The 23,568-nt window shown below is 48.1% G+C and overlaps 1 protein-coding gene across 2 annotated transcripts; it reads left to right on the top strand.

Annotated features, from left to right (window-relative positions):
- Positions 1 to 5,841: 5,841 nt before the first annotated feature.
- On the top strand, positions 5,842 to 23,524 carry LOC143167036 (DEP domain-containing mTOR-interacting protein-like). 2 transcript variants are annotated; one of them, XM_076352031.1, is made up of 9 exons: positions 5,842 to 6,114; positions 13,887 to 14,065; positions 17,255 to 17,378; positions 18,646 to 18,824; positions 19,451 to 19,636; positions 20,015 to 20,155; positions 20,486 to 20,556; positions 22,018 to 22,122; positions 23,247 to 23,524. In XM_076352031.1, the coding sequence occupies exons 1-9, from the start codon at positions 6,029 to 6,031 to the stop codon at positions 23,370 to 23,372; spliced, it is 1,197 nt and encodes a 398-aa protein (XP_076208146.1). In that variant the 5' UTR covers positions 5,842 to 6,028; the 3' UTR covers positions 23,373 to 23,524. The 2 variants fall into 2 exon arrangements, with proteins under 2 accessions (XP_076208146.1, XP_076208145.1); XM_076352030.1 differs by lacking the exon at positions 5,842 to 6,114 and adding an exon at positions 8,460 to 8,498.
- Positions 23,525 to 23,568: the final 44 nt, after the last annotated feature.

Here is a 23,568-nt window from a genome sequence, read left to right as displayed (position 1 = left end):
CTTCCCAAACTTCTCGAGCTCCAAGAACGCTGCTGTCCAGTCTCATTATCAGCTTCCAACACAGAAACGAAGGAGTCTCCATGGTGCAACACACTTCCCTGGTGCACAGCGATCTCAAGGCTGGCTTTAATGGCTATGAGACCATTCCCCTGGGTGCTGTTGGACGAGAGATCTCCACGCAAGATGCTCCCAGTATTGCTGATCTGCTATTTTAACTGTCTTTCTATTGAGGTGTTTGCCGTGAGGTGGCCTCCAGAATTTGTCGTGGTGCTGACATCAATGAGTTAATCGGCAAACAGCCCCGGGGGTGGATTGTGAGCTCTACAGCCAAACACAAACTTCTTTTCTGAACGGGGCAGGGAGAGCCTGGCTCCCAAACAAGCTGTGCTCTCTGCTGCCCAGCCCAGCTGGCGGGGCTCCAGCCCAGGTGAACACACCTTGCTGGGGACAAGGAGGTACCCCTGGGGAAAATGGTCTCCGGCAAGAACAGCTCGCTGTCAGCTGGCGTGGGGCGGTCTTTCTCACTCAGAGGAAATGCAGGCCTTGCAAAATCAGGGATTTTATTGTGTTGATGTTGGCTGTGAACTCTTTTTTTTTTTTTTTTTTCCTTTTTTTCTTTTTTTTTTTCCCCCTGCTAAGCTGAATCAAAATCATTGTGTGGGGCGAGAAGCTATGGCGGATTGCCAGCTGCAGACTGCTGGCATGGTATGTGCCAGCTCAGAGCAGGAAGGATCTGAATCTCAGTCTGCTGCCAGGCTCTCCTGCCCTGCACGCGAGATTTCTGCGGCTCTCTGCTTGCCTGCTTGAAACGCAGAGCCTGGGCTGCCACGGGGAGGACAAAATTTAGGCAAAGGTCGAAGGCAAACATTGCAGTCGTTGACAAGGATGACTGTGACAGCTCGTGGCGTCCTCTGTGCTCACTCCTGACTTGCTGCTGCAGAAAAGGAATGATTTACAAATAGTTTTTTATCTTTTGACAACTTGTGCATTTATAATTTAAAACCAAACTCGTCTAATTCCCTCCTGTCTTTTCCTCAGCCCTGCTTGGGAAAAGGAAGAAAAAAAAATTAAAAAAAAAAAAAAATTGGGTGCTCAACCTTCTACGTGACACTGTAACAATGTTGGGAGCTGAAAACCAAGAGAACTGGCTGTACCCAGAGGTGCCTCTGTCTTTTCTGAACAATTAATGAGTCAAACAACTCACTAATCTATTGAAATAGAAAAATCCAGACACTACAGTTCCTCTGGAGAGGAAACCTAGATGAAGTGACTCTGCAGGGCTGTATGCATATTCATTGTAGCCTTGGACTCCAAAGCCATGCTATGAATAGCACCTTTCATCTGTAGATCTAGCTGATAACTAATTAAATCTAACTAATCCCTGCATGTTGGGGAGTGGGGAAGACATATCTAGGGATATGTCAGCCCTGAAATGCTGTCACCTCCAGGACGGAGTTAACGGCAGCTTGCTCCGTGTGTATTCCCTTCGGTGATGCAAAATGCTTTGGGGGAAAGGTGTCAAAACCACGAAGGACACTCCTGAGGGTACGTAAGAACTGGGTGCTGTGAGCACGGGGCCACCTGGTTTTGGTTTAACATCCCTCTTCTCCTGAATTGACGGGATACTTTTCCCCCTAAATGCCGGTGTAAAAACCCAAGGTGGTGACATTCAGAATGCTGGGCTGAGGAGAGCAGAAGTTCCTCCAGGCCTGGATCCTTGCTCTGAAGTGGACCAGTAGCAGATGCGAGGGAAAGAGGATGAGAAACGGTGAGTAACCTCCCCACTAACACATTCGTGCAGCTTCCAGCAGTGAAGACAGAAGTAAGCATCTGGATTACCATGTTCAATACTAAGACCTGTCCTGCATGAATTTACCTAATCCCTTCTTTCAATCCATTTAAATTTAGAGGCTTAATATCCAGTGGTGATAAATTGCACAATTTAATTTTATGCTGGTGAAGGGGAAAAAAATCCTATGGTTTGTTTCAAGCCTGCTGACTCATTTGATGAGCTTGGCCCTGGTCCTTGTTGGGAGAACAACTACTCCATAGTCACCTTCTCTATAACAGGTGTAATTTTTACGGTGGTCCTCTGTCCTCTCATGAGAAGTTTTAGTCCATCTGGCTGCCCATCTTCCCTGCAAGCAGCTTCCTAAGCACGGCTCTGCCATCCTCAGCAGACCTGGACATCACCGGCTGCCATGCCCTCCCTCTGCTCCCTTGACTGAGTACTCTCAGGGCTTGAGAAGGGCAGATGACATATTTTTAGTAGCTTCTCTTCCTTGTTTTTGTGGCTTAAGTAGAAACATTAATGCCTAATTTAAAGGGTACATTTTACAAGGTTCTTTATGGAAGCAATAAGCTTTTTTCCTTCTGTGTTTTTCATGAAAGAAGCTGGCAAGGGCTGAAATCCTTTACCTCGTTACTGTAACAGCAAAATATTCACTCTCAGGCTTGGAGCTTCACTTTAAACAGTGTCTTTTTTTTAATTTTTTTTTTCTTATTGGAAGACATTTACTATCTAATGAATAAAACAGCAGCAGTTTCTCCCTAGTTGAAGTGAAGAATACCAGACCCAGAAAGAAAGCAAAGGGGGAACCCCGGGTCTCTTGTGCACCTCCACAGTGAGAGGACACAGTCATGGGACCGGCCAGAGCAGCAGGCGCATCCTCTCAACCCATTATGCTGGTAATGAGGTGGCATTAACCTTAGACCATTCTGCTTTTAGCTCTGTGCTATTGTTTCTACCATCGAAAGCAGCCCTGCGCACGCAGTGGGTGCAGGAAAGCAGCTGCCTGCAGGTGCTGTTGTTTGGCAAACTCCAAAGTAGCCACGGGCTAGGAGAAAGGACGGGGTCTGTGGTGGCTCTGCAGGTTGGATGGATGGCCTGGGGAGCGATGGATGAGAGCCGGACTTCAGCTTTGAGGATGAACACGGTGCCCTGTTGTGTGCGGGCAGGGTGTGGGAGCCGGCTGCCTGTGTTGTGATGGGATGGGCAGGTTTGGGGGAGCTCTCCCCACCGCACGCGTTCATGTTACGAGTGAAGGATGCTGCAGTGCTGGGCAGGGACAAGCCCTGCCTGCCCTGGGAGCACCTTAAAGACCCTTTTGCTAAGGCTGGAACAGACACACCAGCACCAGCGACGTCGGAGCGGACTCCAGGAGACAGCCTGAGAGCTGCCAGCTGAGCCTGCCTGTGCACACAAGGGGAGCCTGTTTTCCTGCATTTATGGCATGGCGTGATCAGCAGGGCATGGGAGAGAGTATGCTCCAGGAGAGCCTGGATAGAAGGAGCCTTGTTGGTGCAGCCCATCGCTGCTGCCCTCCACGCAGCTGGGCTGCAGCGGCTGTTTGACTTGGACAGGAGCACTGAGACTGAGATTTGTTCAGCCCTGCTAGCTACACCTCTGCTGCTCCTTCATCAGCAGAGAGCCAGCGGTGATGCTGGCCAGAGGAAGACCAGTGTATCTCCGGCTACAGGGGTACCTGTACCCTGTGTCGCCTGTTCCTTCTTGCTCTGCCCCCCATCTCTGCATGTGCAGAAACATCTCCCGCCTTCTCCTCCTCCAGATAACCCTTGTACTTGGTTATCTGGAGATGGGCAATGCACACCCTGAATGCTTACACAGGAGTACTGACATCTCTCATGGTGTCAGGTGCTTGTCCCGTCCAGATGGGCAGTGGTACCCTCTGCGGGAAGGCCTGTGCTTGCATCCTGATCAACAGAAAGGATACGGACACGGTGGAACGACTCGTGCAAATCAGTGAAAGCCTGATGTAGTGCTCTGTTATGGGGCAGAAAACCTAGAGGGTATCAGATGAAGTCAACCAAGTTCGCAGCCATCCAAGCAGGGAGAAGGGGGCTGCCAGATGAGAGATCAACAGCACCTACAGCCCTCAGCAAAGTGATTCTGCAGACGGCACCCTGAGGAACGAGCTGCATGGCATGCACTCAGCCCTTGCAAGGATGTGCCTTGGTACCTACAGAACAGTGGACACAAGAGCTGGGTCTCTCCTGGCATGGTATGAAAATCCCCTCCTGACTTGGCAATAATTAGCGGTATTTGTCAGTGACTGTATCAACAGCTGGGTGTTACCAGGCTCTGCACCCCAGCCTGGACTCTGACGAGCTTGCAGGGCATCTGTTTTCCCCTCTGAAATGTTTTTGCATCCACCTCTTAGGAATCCAGGAGCCCAGCTATCACCATCTAAAATCTCACTTCTTACGACTTGGTGACAAAAGTGTTGTTGATGATTTGCTTTTGGGAGAGAGGTCACAGAAGGTAAGGAAGACGCTGGAGGCACAGACAGCCCAGGGCCAGCTTAGCCAGCATGGCAGACAGTTTGTAAAAGCTGGTCCTCCTCTATTCGCCTGCCGTCCTACAACCACAGGCAGCGAGCGGTGTTTTAGGACACTGAGCTTGTTCAGGAGTTCCAAGACTGCGTGGTGCCACGAGCCAGCTCGCTGCTTCTCCGGGGCAGGAGGCACACAGGTCTCCTTTTGATTTTGGACCTCGGCCCTGGCCGCTGTGTGCTGCGCTTCTTGAAACACTAACCTGAGCTTGTTTGATTTAGCGATATCATGGTGTAGGGGGAATGTAAGCCTGGAAGGGTCTGCTTGTGCTGATGGGGATACTGGTTAACTAGCTGCTGGCTGACGAATTGTTGCTAAAGATGATCTAATTAAAGACAGCATTTAGTTTACTGCTGCTTTATTAGGCTTCAAATTGAAGCAGATCCTTAGCTGATACAATTCCCTTCCCTTCCCTCACCCCCATCTTCTCCACATTCTCTTTTGGTAGGTTTCCTCCCTTTTTTGCTTTTCTGAGGTTTGGTCCTTTATGCCAGACAGTGTTTTTCATTCCTACTTTAACTAATGGAAATATAATTGCACATACCTCTGATGGTAACGATGGACATAATTAACCATCTCCACATCCCAGTTCCTCTGCCTATTTCTTTGCTGAACACTATCGCTTTCAGGTCAGCTCTGGCCTGCAGAAAATATCCTAAATAATGGAAATGACTGGTAGTAGCTGAGGTAGGTATCATCAGTGCCTGGAGGTAGATTTTAAAGGCTGTAGCTAGTAGCACCATACAGGCAAACAGCTTGGCACCAGCGGAGCCCCAGACTCATCAGTGCCAGCTCTCGCTGATGACAGCCTGTGCTTCTCCATCCAACCTCTGTGATGGCTGCTGCAACGAGGAAGGGCTCAAGCTGCTCTGAGCCCACTTTTTAGCAAGCGTTGGCCATGGTGTTGGATGCAGCCCGCTCTGGGGAGAGGTGGAAAGCCCCTAGGGAAGAGGATATGAGGAAGAAATTTTTTACGCTGAGGATGGTGAGACACTGGCACAGGTTGCCCAGAGAGGTGGTGGATGCCCCATCCCTGGAAACATTCAAGGTCAGGTTGGACGGGGCTCTGAGCAACCTGATCTAGTTGAAGATGTCCCTGCCCAGGGCAGGGGGGTTGGACTAGATGACCTTTAGAGGTCCCTTCGAACCCAAACTATTCTATTCTATGATTCTAAGAGGCTGGGAGCAAGCCACATGGCTTGCATCAGGGAATAGCACATCTTGAACCCTTTGTAGGAAAGTTACAGCATAAGGAAGGAAGTGCTTTGTCCATGTTATTGCTAATCAAACCACTCATCCTACAGCCTGTGTATGCCCGGAGCCTGCTGGAATCGTCTACACAGAGCAAGCAGAAAGGACACTGTCCCCAGCCGGCTGGAAAGCAGACCTGCCGCCTTCCCGGCTCTCAGCTGAGGCTTGGCTGGAGACGGCGGGTGAGACACCAGCGAAGCCAGGATCAGATTGCAGCAGGCTCCTCCTCCAGAGACTACAGAGAGGGAAGGAGGAGCTGGAGCCAGCAACTTCAGGCTGCCTACCTGCACCTTGCCAGCCGGGCTGGGGACCGCGCTGGGGACGAGCATCTTTGCGACCCGCATCCCATGGGGTGTGCGGGGCCGCCCGGCGCTCCCTGCTACCCCGGGCGCATCTCCCCACCGCCACCCACCTCCAGTCCGGCATGGAGAGCCTGAGCAACAGCCTGAAGAAGAAAGCCACGGAGCAGCACTACAGGGCAGAGGTGATGATTGCTGGAGAGCAACTGAGGTAGGAGGTGATGGGGCCCTCCTCCAGGCTGGGGCAGGGCTGTGCCCAGGGTTAGCTCCTGGGGCTCTGGACTGCATGCCGCTAGCGGGAGGCTCAAAGCTTTATCCTTGAGCAAACGCTTTTCCTCCCCAGGCGCTAGTGTCTCCCCCTCCCCAGTATCTGCTGATGCTTCCCTTGCCCACCAAACCATCAGTGAACCAGGTCCTTTCCCATGTTACCTTGTCCTGCTGCTCCTCTCTGGACATCTCCTGCCCTCCACCTCCAGGTGCCAGGGGACTGGCAGGTGCTTTTGGATGGTGACAGATTTTTTTTAATCCCTTTGCATCCTCCCTTAAACCCAGAGCCTGATGTAGTGACACTGAGCAGCGTCCCCAAGGTTCCTGGTCCCTGGCTGGCTGGGGACAGCACCGCCTCTGCGGGCATTCAGACTTTTGGGGGTGATTTGGGAGGTCGTCCCATGGGTGCCATGCACCTGAATTGTTTTGCACACCAACGTGTAGGGTCTTCCCTCTCTTGAAAGTCACTTTTGGGAACCTCTGCTGGTTTGTAGTTCCAGTTCTTGAGCAACTTTTGAGGTTTTTTTCTTATGAAGACAGAATATATTCTCCTATGCAAGAAAACCTGTGTGGCTGAGAAAACCTGTTCCTTGTGTGTCTGGGGTCAGACACCCCCCCCCCCCCCCCCCCTTTCTTCTAAGCATGTGACTGTAGGCTTTTCTAGCTCTTGAGCAGAGTTTACTTGTTTGTATCTGGAGCCATTCTGTTTTGTTTTGAAATGTGGGTGGAAAATAGGAAACATACCCTTGAATAATATAAAGAGCGCAGAGCCCACGTTTGCTAGCATCAGATTCATAAAATTAGCTCTGTGTCGCTATGTTGCCCATTCTCAGTGAGTCCTGTTAGCCTTAGCTTTATTATTTGCACTGTATCAAGGATTGATAATTCCCAGCTAAGGATTAGGGCCCTATCTTGAAGACACAGCTAATGACCAAAGTGGCTGGATTTTAAATATGTAGTGATGGTTAGCCACATTTCCAGTCTATTGTCTTTCACAAATATTACTGTTCTAGCTCCAGAAATTAAATCTTTTCTTTAGGTAGTGCCTGGGAGAGCTGCTGTTGGGGGTGGAGGCTGCATCAACCTTTCTGCCTTTGCAGTGTTTGCAGTCCATGTTGTAAGCAAGGCTTTGAAAACGAGCTTAACATTCTTATAGGGAAAAGCAGCAGCTGATCTAAGAGGGACTTGCCTCATTTCAATAACTCAGTGCAAGAGGCAAAGTTATGACTTTTTCCATCTTGTGGCCGGGGCAGGCTTATTCATATTTATATTTCCAGCATTTTACTTCTCTGGAGTGACTGAGGTTTAAAATGGGTCCTATAGTCTGGGCCAAAGGAGGGGGGCAGGTATTCGGAGAGAAAATAAAATAATCAAGGTGTGTTTAAAACTGATCAGTGTGCCTGCAAGGGGAATGATGTGGCTTCCTCGTGCCTTTTGCAGGACAGGAGGAACATGTCAGATCCTGGACCATCTGGCAATTGTGACTGTAAGGAGGAGAAGGGGATACAATAAATCTGTTTGTGAACAGAGCTCTTCTAGTATACTGCACACTATGCTAGTTCTTATAAGCAAGGTAAAGGCATAGTACAAATGTCACACTCTTCTGAAAACCAATAATACCAACTCATTTTTTCCGCCCAGCATTTGTCTGGAAACTTTACTCCTTATTGTCAGCATGAATGCACCCTGAGCCTTTGGAAAGGATGCTAAAAGCCTGAAGGGAGGCCGGATTTGTGCAGGGAGGGAATAGCTTTCCATTAGTGTGACTGGGATAAAGTTGAATAGAAAACCCCCAAAATATGTACTTTTTGGGGCACCCATCTTCCCCCCCCCCCCCCAGCTGGTGTGCCTTGGAGTTTCCCAGTTAGGGAGCTCCCAAAATCTGAGAGTTTTCAGGCCAAGCCCATCGCAGAAGGTTGCAGTCTTGAACTACTTGCTCCTGTTCGGTTTGCTACCCCAAGGTGAACCTGATGTGGGTTTTCTCTGCTGGAAGGGGTGATAGGAGGGGTAGGAAGCACGTACGAGTGGAGAGGAGAGGCGAGAGCTCTCACCTCAGAGGCCGGCATACACTAGAACCGTGATGCTGGGAGACACGTGCTGTTTTGCAAACACTGCAGCTCGGGGAGCAGACCTGAACTGCCTTTGGGAGGCCTTGACTGCTTCATGCCCCTGACCTGCTCTTGAAAGGCTCAGGCTCTTTGTTGCATGGAGAAGAGCAGGTGGATTTCATCCGGCAGGACTGCTCTCTTCTTCAGCTGTGTTTGCGAGTAGCAGGTCTAAATGCCAAGGGAGGAGGCCAGAGTACCCAGCGCTCACGGTGATGGAGAGGTGGGTCCTTTTGCTGGTGGCTTGGCACACGGCAGTCACATCCTTCTGCTTTGGTCTGGGAAGACTGGAAGGAGCCGCTGGCCAGCACGGGGTGTAAAACCCGGGGAGGAGGGTGAAGAGATGGACACCACCCTGCAGCTGGGCTCCTCCTTCCCCTGCAGCTCGTCTGGCTGAAAGGAGAATAGAGTGATGCAGAGCAGAGCATGCTGAATGCTCGAGTCTGTCTCTGGTATTTTGGGGATTTTGCAGCCTGGCAGGTAAGGAGTTAGTGATATGAATCTTCCTGGGGCCTGGATGTCCAATAGGTAGCAATGGGGAAACTGAGGCAGAGAGGCTGGATGATGCCTCAGGCAACAGCAGATGGGGCAGGGCTAAATGTCTGCATTGTGCTCCCCTGCTTTTCCCCAGGTAAGGAATAAAGAAGCATGTAGAGGAGCCTCGCGGTCTGCCCTGACTCTGTAATCCTCGATCAGCAAATAACGCTGCTGTATCTTCGTAAAATCTCAAACATTTGTTTTTCCCTGTTCTCCACTTCCTGCCCTGCCTCCCCGCTATTGTATTTAACCAAACAAACCTTTGCTCCATCTTTACAGTTCTTTGGCTTCCCAGCAAGTTTGCAAATCCCTCTGAGTTTGGTTTGGCTGGAGGGATGAGTTTGGTCAGTGTCAGGATGCGTTTCCCAGCCAGAAGGAGCTGCACAAGCAAGGGGTGAGGGAATGCTTCGTGGGGATGGCTGGGAACAAACCAGATCCTAAAGGAATCGAGGGGAGAGTGGATGCTCTGCTTCGGGCTCTGTGTCTGCCAGGGTCCCTTTGCTTCCACGGGGATGGTGCTTTCTAGTCCATGGAGGGGGAAGAGGAGTTTTGGGTCTTGATTCTCTCCCCATCAAAAAGATGAAGATAATTTCCACTGATATTCTGTTCTTGGGTTTGAAAGGGCTGCTGTCTCAGGCTCGTTCCTCACATCTCCTGCTGTTGGTCTTTTTGTTTCAGACGTATATACTTGCATGAAAATCACACTAGTTTTACTGGGCATTGTGTGTTCCTGGGTGGCATTCCGTAAAAGAGGCCCAATTAGTCATTTCTAATTGCAACAAATGGCTTATCTGCAGGGAGAGATTCTGGAACAGCTACCGTGTTTTGAATTCACACCCTGCTGTAATCTGAGTTTCTCAAGTATAGACAAGTCCTTGTGCACTCTCTTCTGGGTATTCCTCGTGGTCAAGTGAACCAGCTGTTCTCTAATAACTCTGTTAAGCTGCATTAATCACTCTTCAATGTAAAATGTACTCGGTAAATTTATGTCTTGGGCGAAAAAAGTGAGAGGAGAAGGAAGGTTTTCTCCTATGAAGAACAAAATTATGATTTCAGCTACTGTCCAAAATTTTCAAAGGTGCTGAGTGTTTTATTCGGATGCTCAAATTGAGACGCTGTTAAATAACATGCTCATACTTTGATGCTCTGGGAATTTGGCTCACTTAAAGGTGTGTAGCTGAACATGCCAAAATTTGTATTCCTGGCCCAAAAATCTTGGGTCTACAGGAGGTTTGGTGGTTCTCTGCTGAACTTGGATCTCTTGAAGTGGGGACGTCTTTCTGGAGGAATCGTGGGACACCGCTTGATGTGGCGGTCACCAGGTGAACGTTGTTCAGAAGGCGAGACTACATGATCAGAATGACTTTAAAAAGCCTATTATTAAATTTTCAGCACTGGTGGAAGTGAGGACTGGGAAGTAGACTTGTGCTTGCCGGGATTTCTTTTTGAGATTTAAGTCCTCTTTTCCTATACATACGTTTAAACACAAGTAGGGAAATAAAACATCTCTGTGCCACTTTGGGCTGCCACGGGCGTGCAAAGCTCTCCCCTCTCCCCCGGGATGTACTGGTGCTTTTGCAGACTGGGAGTGCAGCAAACTGGGTTTTGCTGAGCCTGTGTGCAGCAGTCCTTTTGCCTGAATGTGCCTCTCCAGCAGCTATTTTGCAGATACGCAGTTGTGGCTGTTGCCGCCTTTTACTGAGCACTTAGTTGTTTGCTCAGTTTTTTGTTTGGTTGGTTGGGTGTTGTTTTATGTGCGTTGTTGTTTTTTTTTTTTTTTCTCCTGTAAAGACAGGAACAGAAAAGATCCTTTGGGTGACGCATCTTTCCAGGGCCATTCGTTTGTACTTAACTGGGAACGTGAACTGGAGTTAATATCCTTGAAAGATCCGCCTTGGCATTTGAGGTGCTCAAGGTCTGTTTACGTGGGTAGGGGGTGATGGAGAGCGCCCCAGGGAGACATTCCCACTCCGTGCAGGCGCGTGCGAGTTCTTGGTGCAGAATAGCTATCGCTTTAGGGACCGCTCTGGCTGTGCAACTACCATACAGTAAAAGTAGCAACTTTTCCAATACAAGAAAGCCCTTTGCTTCGGCGTAAGCCCCTGATTCAGACTCTGTTCTGAAATTGCGTGAAATGTGAACAGGCAGAAGTAACCAAGAGAGGAGCTCCTTGGGTTGCTCTCCAGCAGTGGACATCTGTAACGCTGCTGGGAAAATGCTGGCCTGCCGGAGGAGCTGCGCTTGTAACAGCTGAAGTGACTTAAACTCTTGATTCCCTAGAAGTTTGTGTTTTGTTTTGGTTTTTTTTTTCCCCTCTTCTATTTACAGTGCTGCGGATCTCCCTTTCAACAAGGTTACACAGGATGAATAATGATGTCTTTTTAGTGACCTTGACAAAGAAACAATTTGGTTACCCAATGCAGCCTACCCAAAGCAAATGCATGAGAAAGCAGCGCGCCGACTGCCAAGTGAGGAGTGTTTCATAAGAGTCGATTCGCATGTTCCAGCAAGCATTTTATCCTTGTATTATTCTGCTTTCCCCCCTCTCCCCCCGTTGAAAAAGTAGTATGTACATGGGGTAGGTTTTGGCATCTAGAAAACTCATAATATTGCATTATACATCCTTCCTTAATTTTTTTTATCTGGAAGCATGATTATAAACCACTCATGGTTTCACTGGCTTTGTTTTTGCCACATCGTACATGGACTGGTTTATAGAGGGTGTCAGCTGAGCTGTTCGAAGACGCAGTTGGTGTTATGTCCTTCTGTGTCTGAAGGACAGAATTTGTCTCCTCGTAGCTGATGGGAGACAGTAAACAAGAGGAAAGTGAAAAGACCACAAGGACGCTCGAGCTGTGCATCTTCTGCTGCCCTGGGTCTGCGGGCAAGAGGGCAAACTTGTCACAAACTTAAAAAAAAGAAGGTCTAAGCACTGCTGCTCTAGAGGCGCTTAAATACCACTTAATTCCTATCCTGGCAATTGTTCCCAATATAATAGTTTCAGAATAAGTGTAGTTTTGACTTTTTTTTTTTTTAATCCTAGGTTTTAGTACTAGTGTTTGCTGAAAGTCTTTTTTCTTTTCTTCCCCCCCCCCCCCCCAAGATTTGTGCATTTTCTGCAGTATCCCGAAACGTGATAAAAAAAGACCTATAGGGGAAATAGTATTCACCCAACCAGTTTCTCTTCAGGGCTTGTGTGATTATGGTCTCTGTGTTATTGTGCATGAAGATGTGTGTGTGTGGGTATTTATTTGTATGCGTATATTTAGTCTTTACAGACTCCTGAAGACTCTTGATAGCAATAGAGTACTCTCGGTACATTTCTTATCTCTACCAAACATGCCTCTAAAGTGGCATCCCACTTGCTGATTACAAAGGAAAGAAAGCATATAAAAAAATGACTGCTTGTCTTCTCCCATAGCAGAGGGATGTTGGGGTGGGGAGCCTCTCTGTTTGCAGTTGCTGCTGACTGTGTCTGATTGCATTTTGACAGTGGACCATGAAATAAAGGAATGAAAAAGCTAAAAACTCTAAAAATAGCAGGCAGCTGTCTGTGGACTGTTCTCTTCAGGTAAAATCCATATGCAGAATGACTGCTGGTCACTTGTGGGAATGAGCCTTCCAGGTAAAGAGAGTAAAATACTGAATATAGACTTCAGTATTTGAGGGAGGCCTGTCAAAGGCAAGGCCAGGAGCTGGTTCTGCATGAATCTTTGGTTTAGTATTTTAGTTACCAGGAAGGACTGAAAATATCTGTTAAGAATTATGTTGGCTTGTAGCAGCCTCAGGATTAATTACAACAATCAATTACTAAGTCTTCATCCAACAAAAGGTTTTATCTTAAGACTTTTGAGACCCTAGTATTTGTAAATCCTACAATATAGGATAATCCATTATTATCTGATAGATTTTTAGGATATTTAAAACTTCTCGTATGGTGCCTGAAACTGTTGTGTACAACACAGCATGTTGGACGTAACTTCTTCAAAAAGAACAAAAGAACTTGAGGCATTAATTAAAGAAAGGCTGCAGTGATTAATGCCTTTGCAAAACATGCTGGCCTGGGGCAAAACTGTGAATTGAAATGAATAACTTGAAACCAGAAACATCCTGGAGTTACAGAGGAGATGTTTAATTAATATCTCCCCTCTGAGTCTGCTGCATGCACTGGGCATTTTCCAGGGTTAGTATTTTGGGAACAGTCATGACTACAGGGCAAAAGTTTGGCTCCTGGACAGATCTCCTGCCAAGTTGGGTTGGCTTTGGCTTGAACATATAAGATCTCTGTGCCTTGTGGCTTGCTCAGCTGTTAAGGTCCTTTGAAAAGTCAAAGCCGTACTCACCTGAGTAACCTTCACCCAGACATATCTTTCTGTCGGAGTCACTGACTAGCCATAATGTCAGGCATTTCAGGACAGGACGGTTGTTGTTTTGGTAAACTCTGTCCCAGTCTATCCCAATCTGAACCAGAAAATGTCAGGACTGTTGTTCACTGTTGCTGTGGATTAGTGGGTACATGGATTAGTAGGTAGTGTATGGGATCCACCTGGCACTCATCTCTTAGACACATGCAGAAGAAACGAGTGCTTCCATTCCTGCTCCCACCCTGAGCTATGACTAAGACTTTGGCCTTGGGGGTAGCTACGTTCCCGCTTTCATGGTTTTGGGGAGGGAGAACTAGACACAGAATCATGCCAAGATGACAAATATATGTACTACTATTTTTTTTTTCTGTGTTTTGGCCCTTCTTCACAAGCTTCGGTTAGCTGCTGTGTATTTTCTAGAGGCTTGTTTAGAACAAAAAGACACGTATGGTTCAGACTAAGTCTGGTGCAGGCAATTATATAACCTGCGCAGTGATAGGAGGAGAGAAGGGGATGGTGGAGAGGCTCCTTAGGGTTGACCGATGCAGTCTTGCAAAGCCGAGAGGTTTGGTTGAATTTATAAGTCACTGGGTGCTTGCCAGAAGTCCCAAATCATAAGCGGTTTCTCCAGGTTGGGCAGACGCTGGGCTGTTAGACCCAAATTCCCCTGTTAACACCAGCTATGCTACAATGGCTGTCTTTCTCTCTAGGCTTCGCCTCCACGATGGGAAGCTCATTAAGGACAGACGTTACCACCTCCGAACATACCCAAACTGCTTCGTGGCGAAGGAGCTCACAGACTGGCTGATTGACCACAAAGAAGCACCGGACCGAGAGACGGGCATCCGCCTCATGCAGAAGCTAATGGACCATTACATCATCCATCACGGTGCGTGGGTTTCTCTGCTACCTGCTGAGCCTCCCCAGGGAGGTGGCTGTGTATCTGGTCACCACGTGTGTCCCTCAGCCCAGGATACAGAAGCATGGTCAGGTCCCTGTTCACGACCCTCCTATGGGTGAGGGCTCCTGGCGAAGCTGGGAGATGATGGGCAGGCACGAGGCTGGATGGGGTTGGATCTGTGTGAAGCTGCATTGTTTTGGGGGATGTGCCAGTTCCCTGCCCCACAGAAAAGGGACTTGGGCTGTGCACTGGTAAAACAGCATCTGAAGTGGCTCTTGTTTGAAAGCAAGTTCAGTAATGCCTGACCTATGTTGCCCTACAGCAATTGCATGGGCAGTCAGTGGTGGATACTTTTACAGAAGCTGGTCTAGCTCATGTTTGTGTCATGCAGAAGTGGAAGCTGAATGATAGCACATGCTTCACATCTGCAGGAAAGTTCATTTTTTTTACTGTAAGAGCCCAGCGTTCCTCAGTTTCCCCATCCATGCTGGGGTGGGACAAGTAAGGGTGTGGAGTCAACACCACTCAAAGCGAAAAGTCATCTGGTACCTGTAAACCTGGAGCTGAAGCAATCCTGTAGGAATGCCTCCCTTGGAAATTGAGTGTGTGATGCCATTTCAAAGGCTTGTCCGTGGAACCTGTTAAAAGTAAAACAAAATAAAAACAGAAAGAAAAAGGAAGGGGAGGAAAAAAAGCAGCTTGGTGCTCAAGCCAAGTATTCAGGCTTTGTTCTTTTTAAAAATTATTTGGCGCTTTCAGCAGTTTTGCATTAACTCAGGTCGTGTACTGTGGTCTGTGCCTGTCCCTGAGCTGCAGAGCAATCCCCACGGTCTGGCCCTTGGTCCTGATATAACAATGGGAAACAACTGCTTCATATTAGCAAAGAGCAGTTTCTCTCCGTGTGATTTTTCAGGCCCAATCAGGAACAAAAGTCCTGGATTTTCAAACAGGCCTGGGAGACCACCGCTCTCGGTGGGAAGGGTTGTGGCTGAGCTGCTGACTCTTGGCTGAGCTCTCTTGCTTCCAAGCCTTCGGGACATGAGCTATGGTAACCTGGAGTTGGGTGGCAGTTTGTCACAAGAGGATGAAGCTGGGGAGGCAGAAGCAGGCGACCACCATACCAAATTCAGCCCTCTCTTCCCCCCTCTTCTCTAGGGTCCAGACATAGCTGCCTTGGACCACTGCAATGCAAACACTCTCTGTTGCCATCTGCTACTTGCTTGAGGTTAATGCCCTTTACATCAAGCTGCCTTGAATAAAAATAAACTGCTGCTGTGCTTTATCACAAAAGCGTAAAGCTGAAGCAGTGAGTTCTCAGTTAACCATTAATACTTAAACCTGATTATTTTTCCATCTCTCCAGCTTACAGTTTCAAAGAAATCCATTAGTTAATTAAACCTGTGCAGTACTGGGTACCGGTGCTGTTTTGATTGCTTATCACGGACGCGTCCCTCCTGCTTCTGTGATAATTTCTGGCAGGACACAGAAGTTGACTTTCCAACTTGCCTTACGACAATTAATTTTCCTTAGTCCTGTGGAAACAGGGCTGCCTGCTAACCGCAGCGCTGTGCTGAGTGCTTCGCAATTGGCTGTCCAAACTGTTTGCCCTCTTCTCCGCTGTGATCCAGAAGACGATAATTATCTCACGAAGATCGTTGTCTGTGCTGCCTCTTAACGGTCTGATGTGGTTTGAGCTGTTATTCTATTACATGCTGGAAACACGTTGGAATTGGTCTGCAAATAGCAAAAATGCTTTGGGCACAGTCCTGTAAGGTTTTATGTTCAGTTCCCGGTTGCAATGACATCTGAATTGTTGCTCCTTGGAGTTGTTAAGATGCAAACTTTCATCTTTTAAAACAACTTTCTTGACCGGTCTTCTTGCTTGATGAGTCATGGGCTTTAGCATCCTGATTTCACACCAAGACAACTGCTCAGGAGGAATGATGAACTCCAGATAATCTGACGGTTTTTAGCGTTGAGCTGCTCACCAAAAGGGGAACGAAGTTTTGCCAGTCCGCTCAGATGAATGAACAAGTGTTAAAATTTTCACAAGAAATATCTTACGTCTGTTGAATTCCACTCTAGTGGATTATGTCACTTTAGCGAGGAAATCTTTGTGGTTTTTTTTTTTCCCCTTTGACTAATTTTCTTTGTTTTCTGGGCATATTCTTTACTCTGTGTGGTGTGGTGGGTTTTTTTTTTTAATTTTTTTTTTTTTTTTTACTGCTGAAGTTTCTCCTTCTTGCTTCAGACGGGTGGACCTGAAGAAAGGCAGGCTGACTGATTTAAGAGCTGGACTGTGATTTTGGGGCTCTTTCTTTTTTTTTTTTTTGATGCGTAGTCTAGGAATCTGTTGCAGGCAAGCTTATCTCACAGCTGTATCCCAAATATTTACCTGCTAAATGTTGCATGCACTTAACAGCCATGCATTTACAGATTGTGTGCTCATCCCCGCGATGAAACTGAGGCTTTTCATACAGATTTGATTATTCCAGTTGTATGCACCTAGCTTTGAAGAAAAGTGTTTTTTCTCTTGAGATCAGTTTGCCATGCAAACGAATTGGGCAGGGCTGGCACGAAATGGTGTTGAAAACTTGGTGTCGTTATACATTTTAGCTTACAAGTATTTTTGACAGGGACAGAGGTGATTTTATGGGGTTTTGGATGCAGTGTAGGTTTTTTCCTCCCGTCCTCCAAGTTTACTTACATGTGGCAGTAGCTTTCTAAAAAAAGCTGATTGAGACAATTCTGTTTGTCTTCTCATAGTCTAAACCAAAACATCAACTTTTAATTAAAAAAAAAAAAAAACCAAAACCCCAAAAACCAACAAAAAAAAACAAACCAAAAAACTTCCCAGTTTGTTCTAATGAACATTTTAGTGTCTGAATCCAAATGTAGACTCAAACTCGAGCTTTCCCAAGGTCTGTTCAGCGGGCCTGACCTCTCCCACCAGCATGGGCTGCAGGCATTCGTAAGCACCTAGTTTGGGGACCGAAGGCTCAGATGCTGGTTGCTCCATGGTACGAGGGGCGTAGAGAAGGACATCGCACGCAGCCCCCATAGCTTTTAACGTGGAGATGACACCCTGCTGAATCTGTGCTCCGTGCAGCTCTGTCTGTCCCTTACAGACTGACAGACGCCTGCAGCACTGACATCCCTGCTCTGAACTCCTTTCAGTCTGCGACGAGCACTCGGACTACAAGGATGCCAAGCTGCTGTACCGCTTCCGTAAGGATGACGGGACCTTCCCGCTCAATAAGGACGTGAAGGTGTTCATGAGAGGGCAGAGTCTTTATGAGAAGTACGTGAGTCCTTTCCCTGCAAAATAACTCTCAGCAAGGGGCGTTGGGAGTGCTGGCTGTGCTTGCTGATGATGCTCTACAGCTGGGAGCCACAGCTACAGCTGGCTTTTCTCTTCCTTCTCTGTACCCTGTGCTGTAGCGTTGGGAAATGCTGTTTCCTGAGCCCTGTCGCAGCCAGAGGACAACCGGCCTCTTTGGGGCTGGGACAGGAGCTGTACCCTGAACTCGTGGATGCTTTCAAGGGCTCCAACCCAAGTGCAGGTTCTGGGGTCTGGTACAGGGAAGTGCTAGGGTCCAGTCTGCAGTCTGAGTGCTCCCGGGACGGGCACGTCCAGTGGCCATTCCCAGCACTCCCCCGGCCTCCCTGGGTGAGCTGCTTCCACCAGCACTATTAGGACTTATGTCCTACCAGAATCAGCAGGGTATAGGATCTTCAGGGCCCTCATGGGCCTGGATCCCTGCATCTTGCTTAGCCTATCTGCAAAATTTGTAATAGAAAATCTAATTCTCAGACAGTAAAGAAAACTCCCTCCATCTCCAGTGTTCAGTTTTCTTTGTGTTGATTGTTTCTGTTTCTAAATCCAAGCCATCTTCCCAGGCACCTCACGAGTCATTTTGTTAGACTGGGTTCAACCACAGACCACCCTCTGGACCCATTACCTTTAACAGCTTCTTCACATCTTCTCCATCCTCAAACCCTGGCAATCAGATTCACAAACTGGCACTGAGGGAGAAGTCCTTCAGCCAGGTGGGCGGCGATTTCGGCTGTCTCCGTGACCCTCTGGCAGACGTGCCTCCCTTGTGCTTTGCTTTTGCTTGGCAGCAGTGGCCGTGGGACCGGGGAGAGCATCCAGCGCATCTCATGGCTGAGCCCGCTGCACCCTCTCGTGGAGGCACTGGATTTAGCTCTCGCATATGCTGCAAACTGAATATGTGTTTCCTGAAACGCACCTTCTCCATCAATTTGGACTATCGGCCGTTTGTCCCGTGCATTCAGTTGCTTGCTTGGCTTTCCCCTTCGGTCTTGAGCTGAGGTCGCAGCTGAACTGATTCCGCTGAAGCTTCTTCCTCTGCTGTGATGAGGAGTTATAGAGCTGCCTGACTGCAGCTCTGCATTTCTCCCTCCCTTCCCATTGCTCCCAGGCAGCAATGTTTTGGCTGTAACGTTTTGCTCGCTTCTCTTGGCCTTGCTTTGGCTGGCTGCAGCCCGCGTCAGACGGCAGGGCTATACAGCATCACGGGAGCCTTGTCCCACCTCTGTGCCAGGCTGGTAAGCGTGGAAGAGTCAATTCTGAAGGTGAGAGAGGAGAACTCTGTGAAGTACCAGAGGACTTTCCTGGGCTGCGAGATGATTGACTGGCTCGTTCAGGAGGGAGAAGCGGAGAACCGAAAGGAAGCGGTGGAGCTGGGACGGGCGCTGCTGGAGCATGGGATCATTCAGCATGGTGAGTGAGGTTCCGGCTGGAGCTGGGATGGAAAGCAAGAGATAAGCGTAGTTGTCAAGGCTGTGCTAGGAACAAATCCCCATTCATGTCATGCAACAAGTGCTGGTCAAGTGCCCACTTGGAGATGGCAATGGGGCCTTTTAGTTCTATGTTTGGAGCTGGTGACCTTTGAAATTGGAGCAATCTTCCGCTACCCATAAAGGCTTTGAGTTGAAATCTGAGCTATTGCTCTTCAGTTCTTCAAAGCCTCCGGCTGCAGGACTGGGATCCACCCCTGGGTTTGGAGGGCTGGGTTGTGAGGATGTATTGTTCAGCTCCGCTTGGCTGGCGATCATAACCATCTGCAGGAATTAAACTTTCAATCCAGAAGGCAGGGAGTCCTCTGAGTGTCTTGGGACAGGGGCAGGTGGAGGGCTGTGACTTGGTGGTGCACCCCTGGGAGATGACATCTCTTGGGGAGGTGGCCCTGCTCTTCCTCCTTCCCTGCAGGCAGCATTCTCAAACAGTCAGAAAAACTGCAGTAGAACACAGAGGCATTAAAAGCAATTCATCTGGGTCCCTCAGTATATTCGCTATATATTTTTCACACCCCCTCACCCTCTCCCTCCTCTCCTGTTCTCTCCTAGTTTCCAATAGGCATCACTTCTTTGACAGTGACATCCTCTACCAATTCTGGATCAACTTTCGACGGAGACGTCGTCTCACGGAGTTACTCAACGAGAACTCCTCTTGCGCGCTCTCCGAGAGCCCGGACAGTCCCTTCTGTCTTCGCAAGCTCAACCCAGACCCAGGCAACACCAGCTTTCTCTCTGGTAACCGTGGATGTGTTTGTGGAGGGGTGTGAAAGCAAGGATTACATTACCAGAGTATCCTAGAGCTGAGGGTGTTGCTCCAGCAGAGTGGAGGGTGTTCCTCCAGGCATCCCATGAAGTGACCACCCATCCCACTGGTTTGTGGTGGATGTCACGATGCAGTGGCAGTCTCTATCACAGCTCCCCATCCCAGGAAAATAACTCAACTTACCATCGGCTTTTGATTTTTCTTTGAAGCTAGTTTTATTCTTTCTAAGCTCACATGCCATCTTCAGTGCACGCTTACCTTTCAGATACGGGTCAGGCTGGTGGGGGAGGTTTGTTATTTTAAACTAGTCTGTTCCTTCCTTGGGTAACTGTTGTTTCTCCCTCTTTCAGTCCAGACCAACAAGGAGATCAAAATTGTCTCAGCGGTTCGAAGGAGCAGCATCACTTCCCTCACTGGAAACTCCAACCCCTACTTCAGCACTACTCCTACTTTGGTATTCCCTCCTGTGGCTGAGTGCAACCCTAAATCAGGTCTGGGCTTCCGCATTGCCCTGTCGTTGCACAGGATGCATCTATTCCTTCAGGGCATGGGCTAGCTCAAGCCTCAGGTCCAAACCCATCCGCTGTCAGCTTGGGGACTTACAAGAGGAGAGGGTCAGCCTCACCTCTGAGTCTTGATTTGTGCAAGTTGTGCAAGTGTTTTGAAAAACATTGAGAGGAATGCAAAGGTTTCTGTGTGCAGTAACCGCGGCTGGTTCTAACATCTGTTCCCCAGCCCATGGTAATCCCCAGGCTGCCTCGTTGTGCACTTTACTGTATGAAACCCTTGATTCTGATAGGATCTGTCACCTTCTGCTCTAGTGTTAGAGAGACCCGTCACCAATGAAGAGCTCCTGTCCCCTGGGGCCCCCTACATCAAGAAAACGCTAACTGTAAGTGACCATAGCGAATGGTATTGCTAACCCCACAGCAGTGAGCTCTCTGACTGCTCTTTGATAGCTTTCTGTCTGCTGCGCTGACCTCTGTATGTTGAAATTTTGGTTGTGTGTCACATCATCACGGCTCTTTCTTGGTGAGTCTCAGTGGGTCAATGTCTGCAGATATTCTTGTGGGTGGAAATGTGCGCAGCCTCTGCTTTAGTTTAATGTGTGTTAAAGGGGTAGATCAGGAAAGAGAATGTTTCCTGGACAGAAAAACTCCATACAAACTGTAGAATCAGTCAAGTCTTGTGACAGTTGAGACTTTGACACAGACCCTCTGTCACACAGCTATCACCTTTATGCACAGCTTTATGCATCTTTCAGGTTCCTGCTGCAGATCAGGTATGTTGATATGGTCCATCAGCACCTGGTGGAGCAGCACGGAACGGGGAGCATCCAAGGGCCACTCTTGCCTTTCTTATGATGGGCTTTTTTCACGGACAAAATAAACACACTGCAAAATTTCCAAGATGCTGCAGACAACCTGAGCTTTGGGCTTTTGCTTTTCTAATTATTTCTAAAGCTGCATGACCAGTCAAGGCAAGGCTGGTAGGTGCTGGGTGTGAACGTTGCGAGACAGTTCCTGCCCTGTGGATCCTATCACGCTTGTTTATTTTAGTGTAAAACTTCTCAGCCCTTTCCTGCCCGCCTTTGAAAGGGGGAATCTCACAGTGGCCAGTTTAGGAAGCGTGAGGACTGTCTTGCCGTACTGGTTTGACACAAGTGGGGTTACAGAGGAGCTGTGGATCAGGTTCCCAAATTAACTGTGCTGTAGAAATTGGTGGGAAGGAGCAAGAAAAATAAAGCTGGTGATTAGTGTGGCATGTATGAGGACGTGCCGTTCATTCTCCTCCTGAACGCTCTTGCCCTGCCCTTCAACTCTGCCAGCCTGGGCCTTTCATGGCTCATTTCCTTCTGCTTAGCTGTGCAGTTGCTGTTATTTATTTATATGGATAACGTGCAAAGTCCTTTGGGAATTCTTTTTCCCTTTTAGTCACATCAGATGGCCACAGTATTACCGCAAACTGCTCTGACAGACTGAGATCAGAGTGGGGAAAAAATTAAGAGTGGCTACTTCCACCCTGGAAATGCTCTCCTGTGCCAAGGAAAAGGCACCGTGTGCGTGCTCTGGAAATGTTCTCAACATGCTTTTGGTGCATGCCTTGCACTTCAACTTCATCCTGCCTGTGCTTCACTCTTCTGCACTTGCTGGCAGGGAATATTAATCAGAAAGCAGCTTTGCAGAGAGCAATTAATCTGTGGTTCTGCATCTCACTTGGTGCACAGCCCTCTCTCTCCCACCCATGACAGATTAGGATCACGAGCAGAGCTTTCCATCTCACTAGGAACTGTTGCATCTCCTCTATCTGGCCCATTCCTTGGTTTTTAAAGCCCTTTTTGTTCTGCTTGTAGATTGTGGGGGATGCGGTGGGCTGGGGGTTTGTTGTTCGAGGAGGAAGACCTTGCCACATCCAGGCAGTGGACCCAGGAGGACCCGCTGCTGCTGCAGGGATGAAGGTACTTCTTACTCGTGGTGACTTAATAGGAGGCAGGACTTATGTCCTGTTTGAGCTTTTTGGGCTGAACACATCCTCTGTGACAATCCCACCTCCTGCAGCGGAGATCAGTCCAGGCAAAGTGCACTGTGTGTGGCTGCGCGGTGGTGGATTTGCCTTTTGCCAGGGCAGCACAGGGGCTGTGGGCAGCTAAAGCTGAAAGAACTCTGTCAAAACTAAGCTGTCTCCCTGTGGTAGACTTTGGAGCTGTCAAAACTGTTTGAGCTGCTAAAAACAAAGCAGAGAATTCCCAGTTCAGCTCCAGTAACTGTACATAACCCCAGTGAAGCAGGGAAGGAGTATAGCTTTATCCTGAGTGACCTGCTCTCACAGCTCCTGAGATGTAACGCCTTCTGTGTTTCTCTGCTATTAACAATGTAGTTCTGCGTGGAACTATTTTCCATGTACATGAAAGCTTAATAACCTTAGACTGATGCCTTGATTTGATTCATCAAGTAATTTCCAGTATTTCCAGCTCAGGTGAAATGAACTGAGGTTTTGAAACTCATTTTAGACCCAGGCATGTACGGGTTTTGTGTGTAGAGTTTTAGGCGTGAATGAAAGAAATGTTGAGTTTCACAGTTCCGTATAAAAACCCCAGCAGCGAGGGAGTAATTTCTACAAGCTGATATAAGTCTAAAGTCACTTGGGTATTTGAAATAATGGGATTCTTCAGAGGCAGAGTGTGACTCCTTGTTTGCTTCAGGCAGGATTGGAAGGGGATGGATGAATTTGTTTCATTTACTCAAGAGCCCAGTTAATTTCTCCTTACCTAATCTCATTTGCTACCAAATTGGTAGATGTTAATATTGTGCCTCATTTCCATCTGTGAAATGAACCACTTTTCATAAATGAGTCTGTCTTTTCTCTGTTAGCTCACAGTCTAAATCCCTTTGGTCCCTTTTTTATGATATAGTGATCGTAGCACAGTGATTATTAGTGGAGCTTATGGAGTGGTAACGCTTTAGGGTTTGCAGGGTTTTGTAGCGAGTTATTTGCATTGCAGCCTCTGGCTCTAGCCAGTCACGGGCAGAAGTTGCCACGAAGACATGAGCTGAAGGTAACCTGCCCTTCCTCTCCTTGCAGGTGTGCCAGTTTGTTTTCTCAGTGAATGGTATGTATGTTTTGCATCTGGACTATCAGACCATCAGCAGCCTCATCATGACAGGCCCACGAACTCTCGTGATGGAAGTCATGGAAGCCATTGAATGAGCGAAGGAGTCTCATCCCACCGCTGTTTGGAAAGGGAGGACGCTCCACTAAGCAAGGATGGACTGTGGGGAGGGACCAAGCTTGACCATTCACTGTGAAATGTTAGCCAGGCATTTTCATATATTTTCAAATAAATACATTCTAATGGACAAGTCTTGGATTTTGATGTTGTTGAAATATTTGGCTCTACCTGATC

This window comes from Aptenodytes patagonicus, chromosome 14, assembly GCF_965638725.1.
Source record: "Aptenodytes patagonicus chromosome 14, bAptPat1.pri.cur, whole genome shotgun sequence".
Lineage (NCBI taxonomy): Eukaryota > Metazoa > Chordata > Aves > Sphenisciformes > Spheniscidae > Aptenodytes > Aptenodytes patagonicus.
The sequence above is the reverse complement of the archived record's forward strand: the minus strand, read 5'-3'. Positions and strand labels throughout refer to the sequence as shown.

Bases quoted from the DNA above. Each gene is read 5' to 3' on its own strand.
- LOC143167036 (XM_076352031.1), top strand. From the start codon at position 6,029: ATGGAGAGCCTGAGCAACAGCCTGAAGAAGAAAGCCACGGAGCAGCAC. The intron at 18,825-19,450 runs GTGAGTGAGGTT...GTTCTCTCCTAG, and splicing joins GCATGGGATCATTCAGCATG to TTTCCAATAGGCATCACTTC. The intron at 20,156-20,485 runs GTCTGGGCTTCC...CTTCTGCTCTAG, and splicing joins TGAGTGCAACCCTAAATCAG to TGTTAGAGAGACCCGTCACC.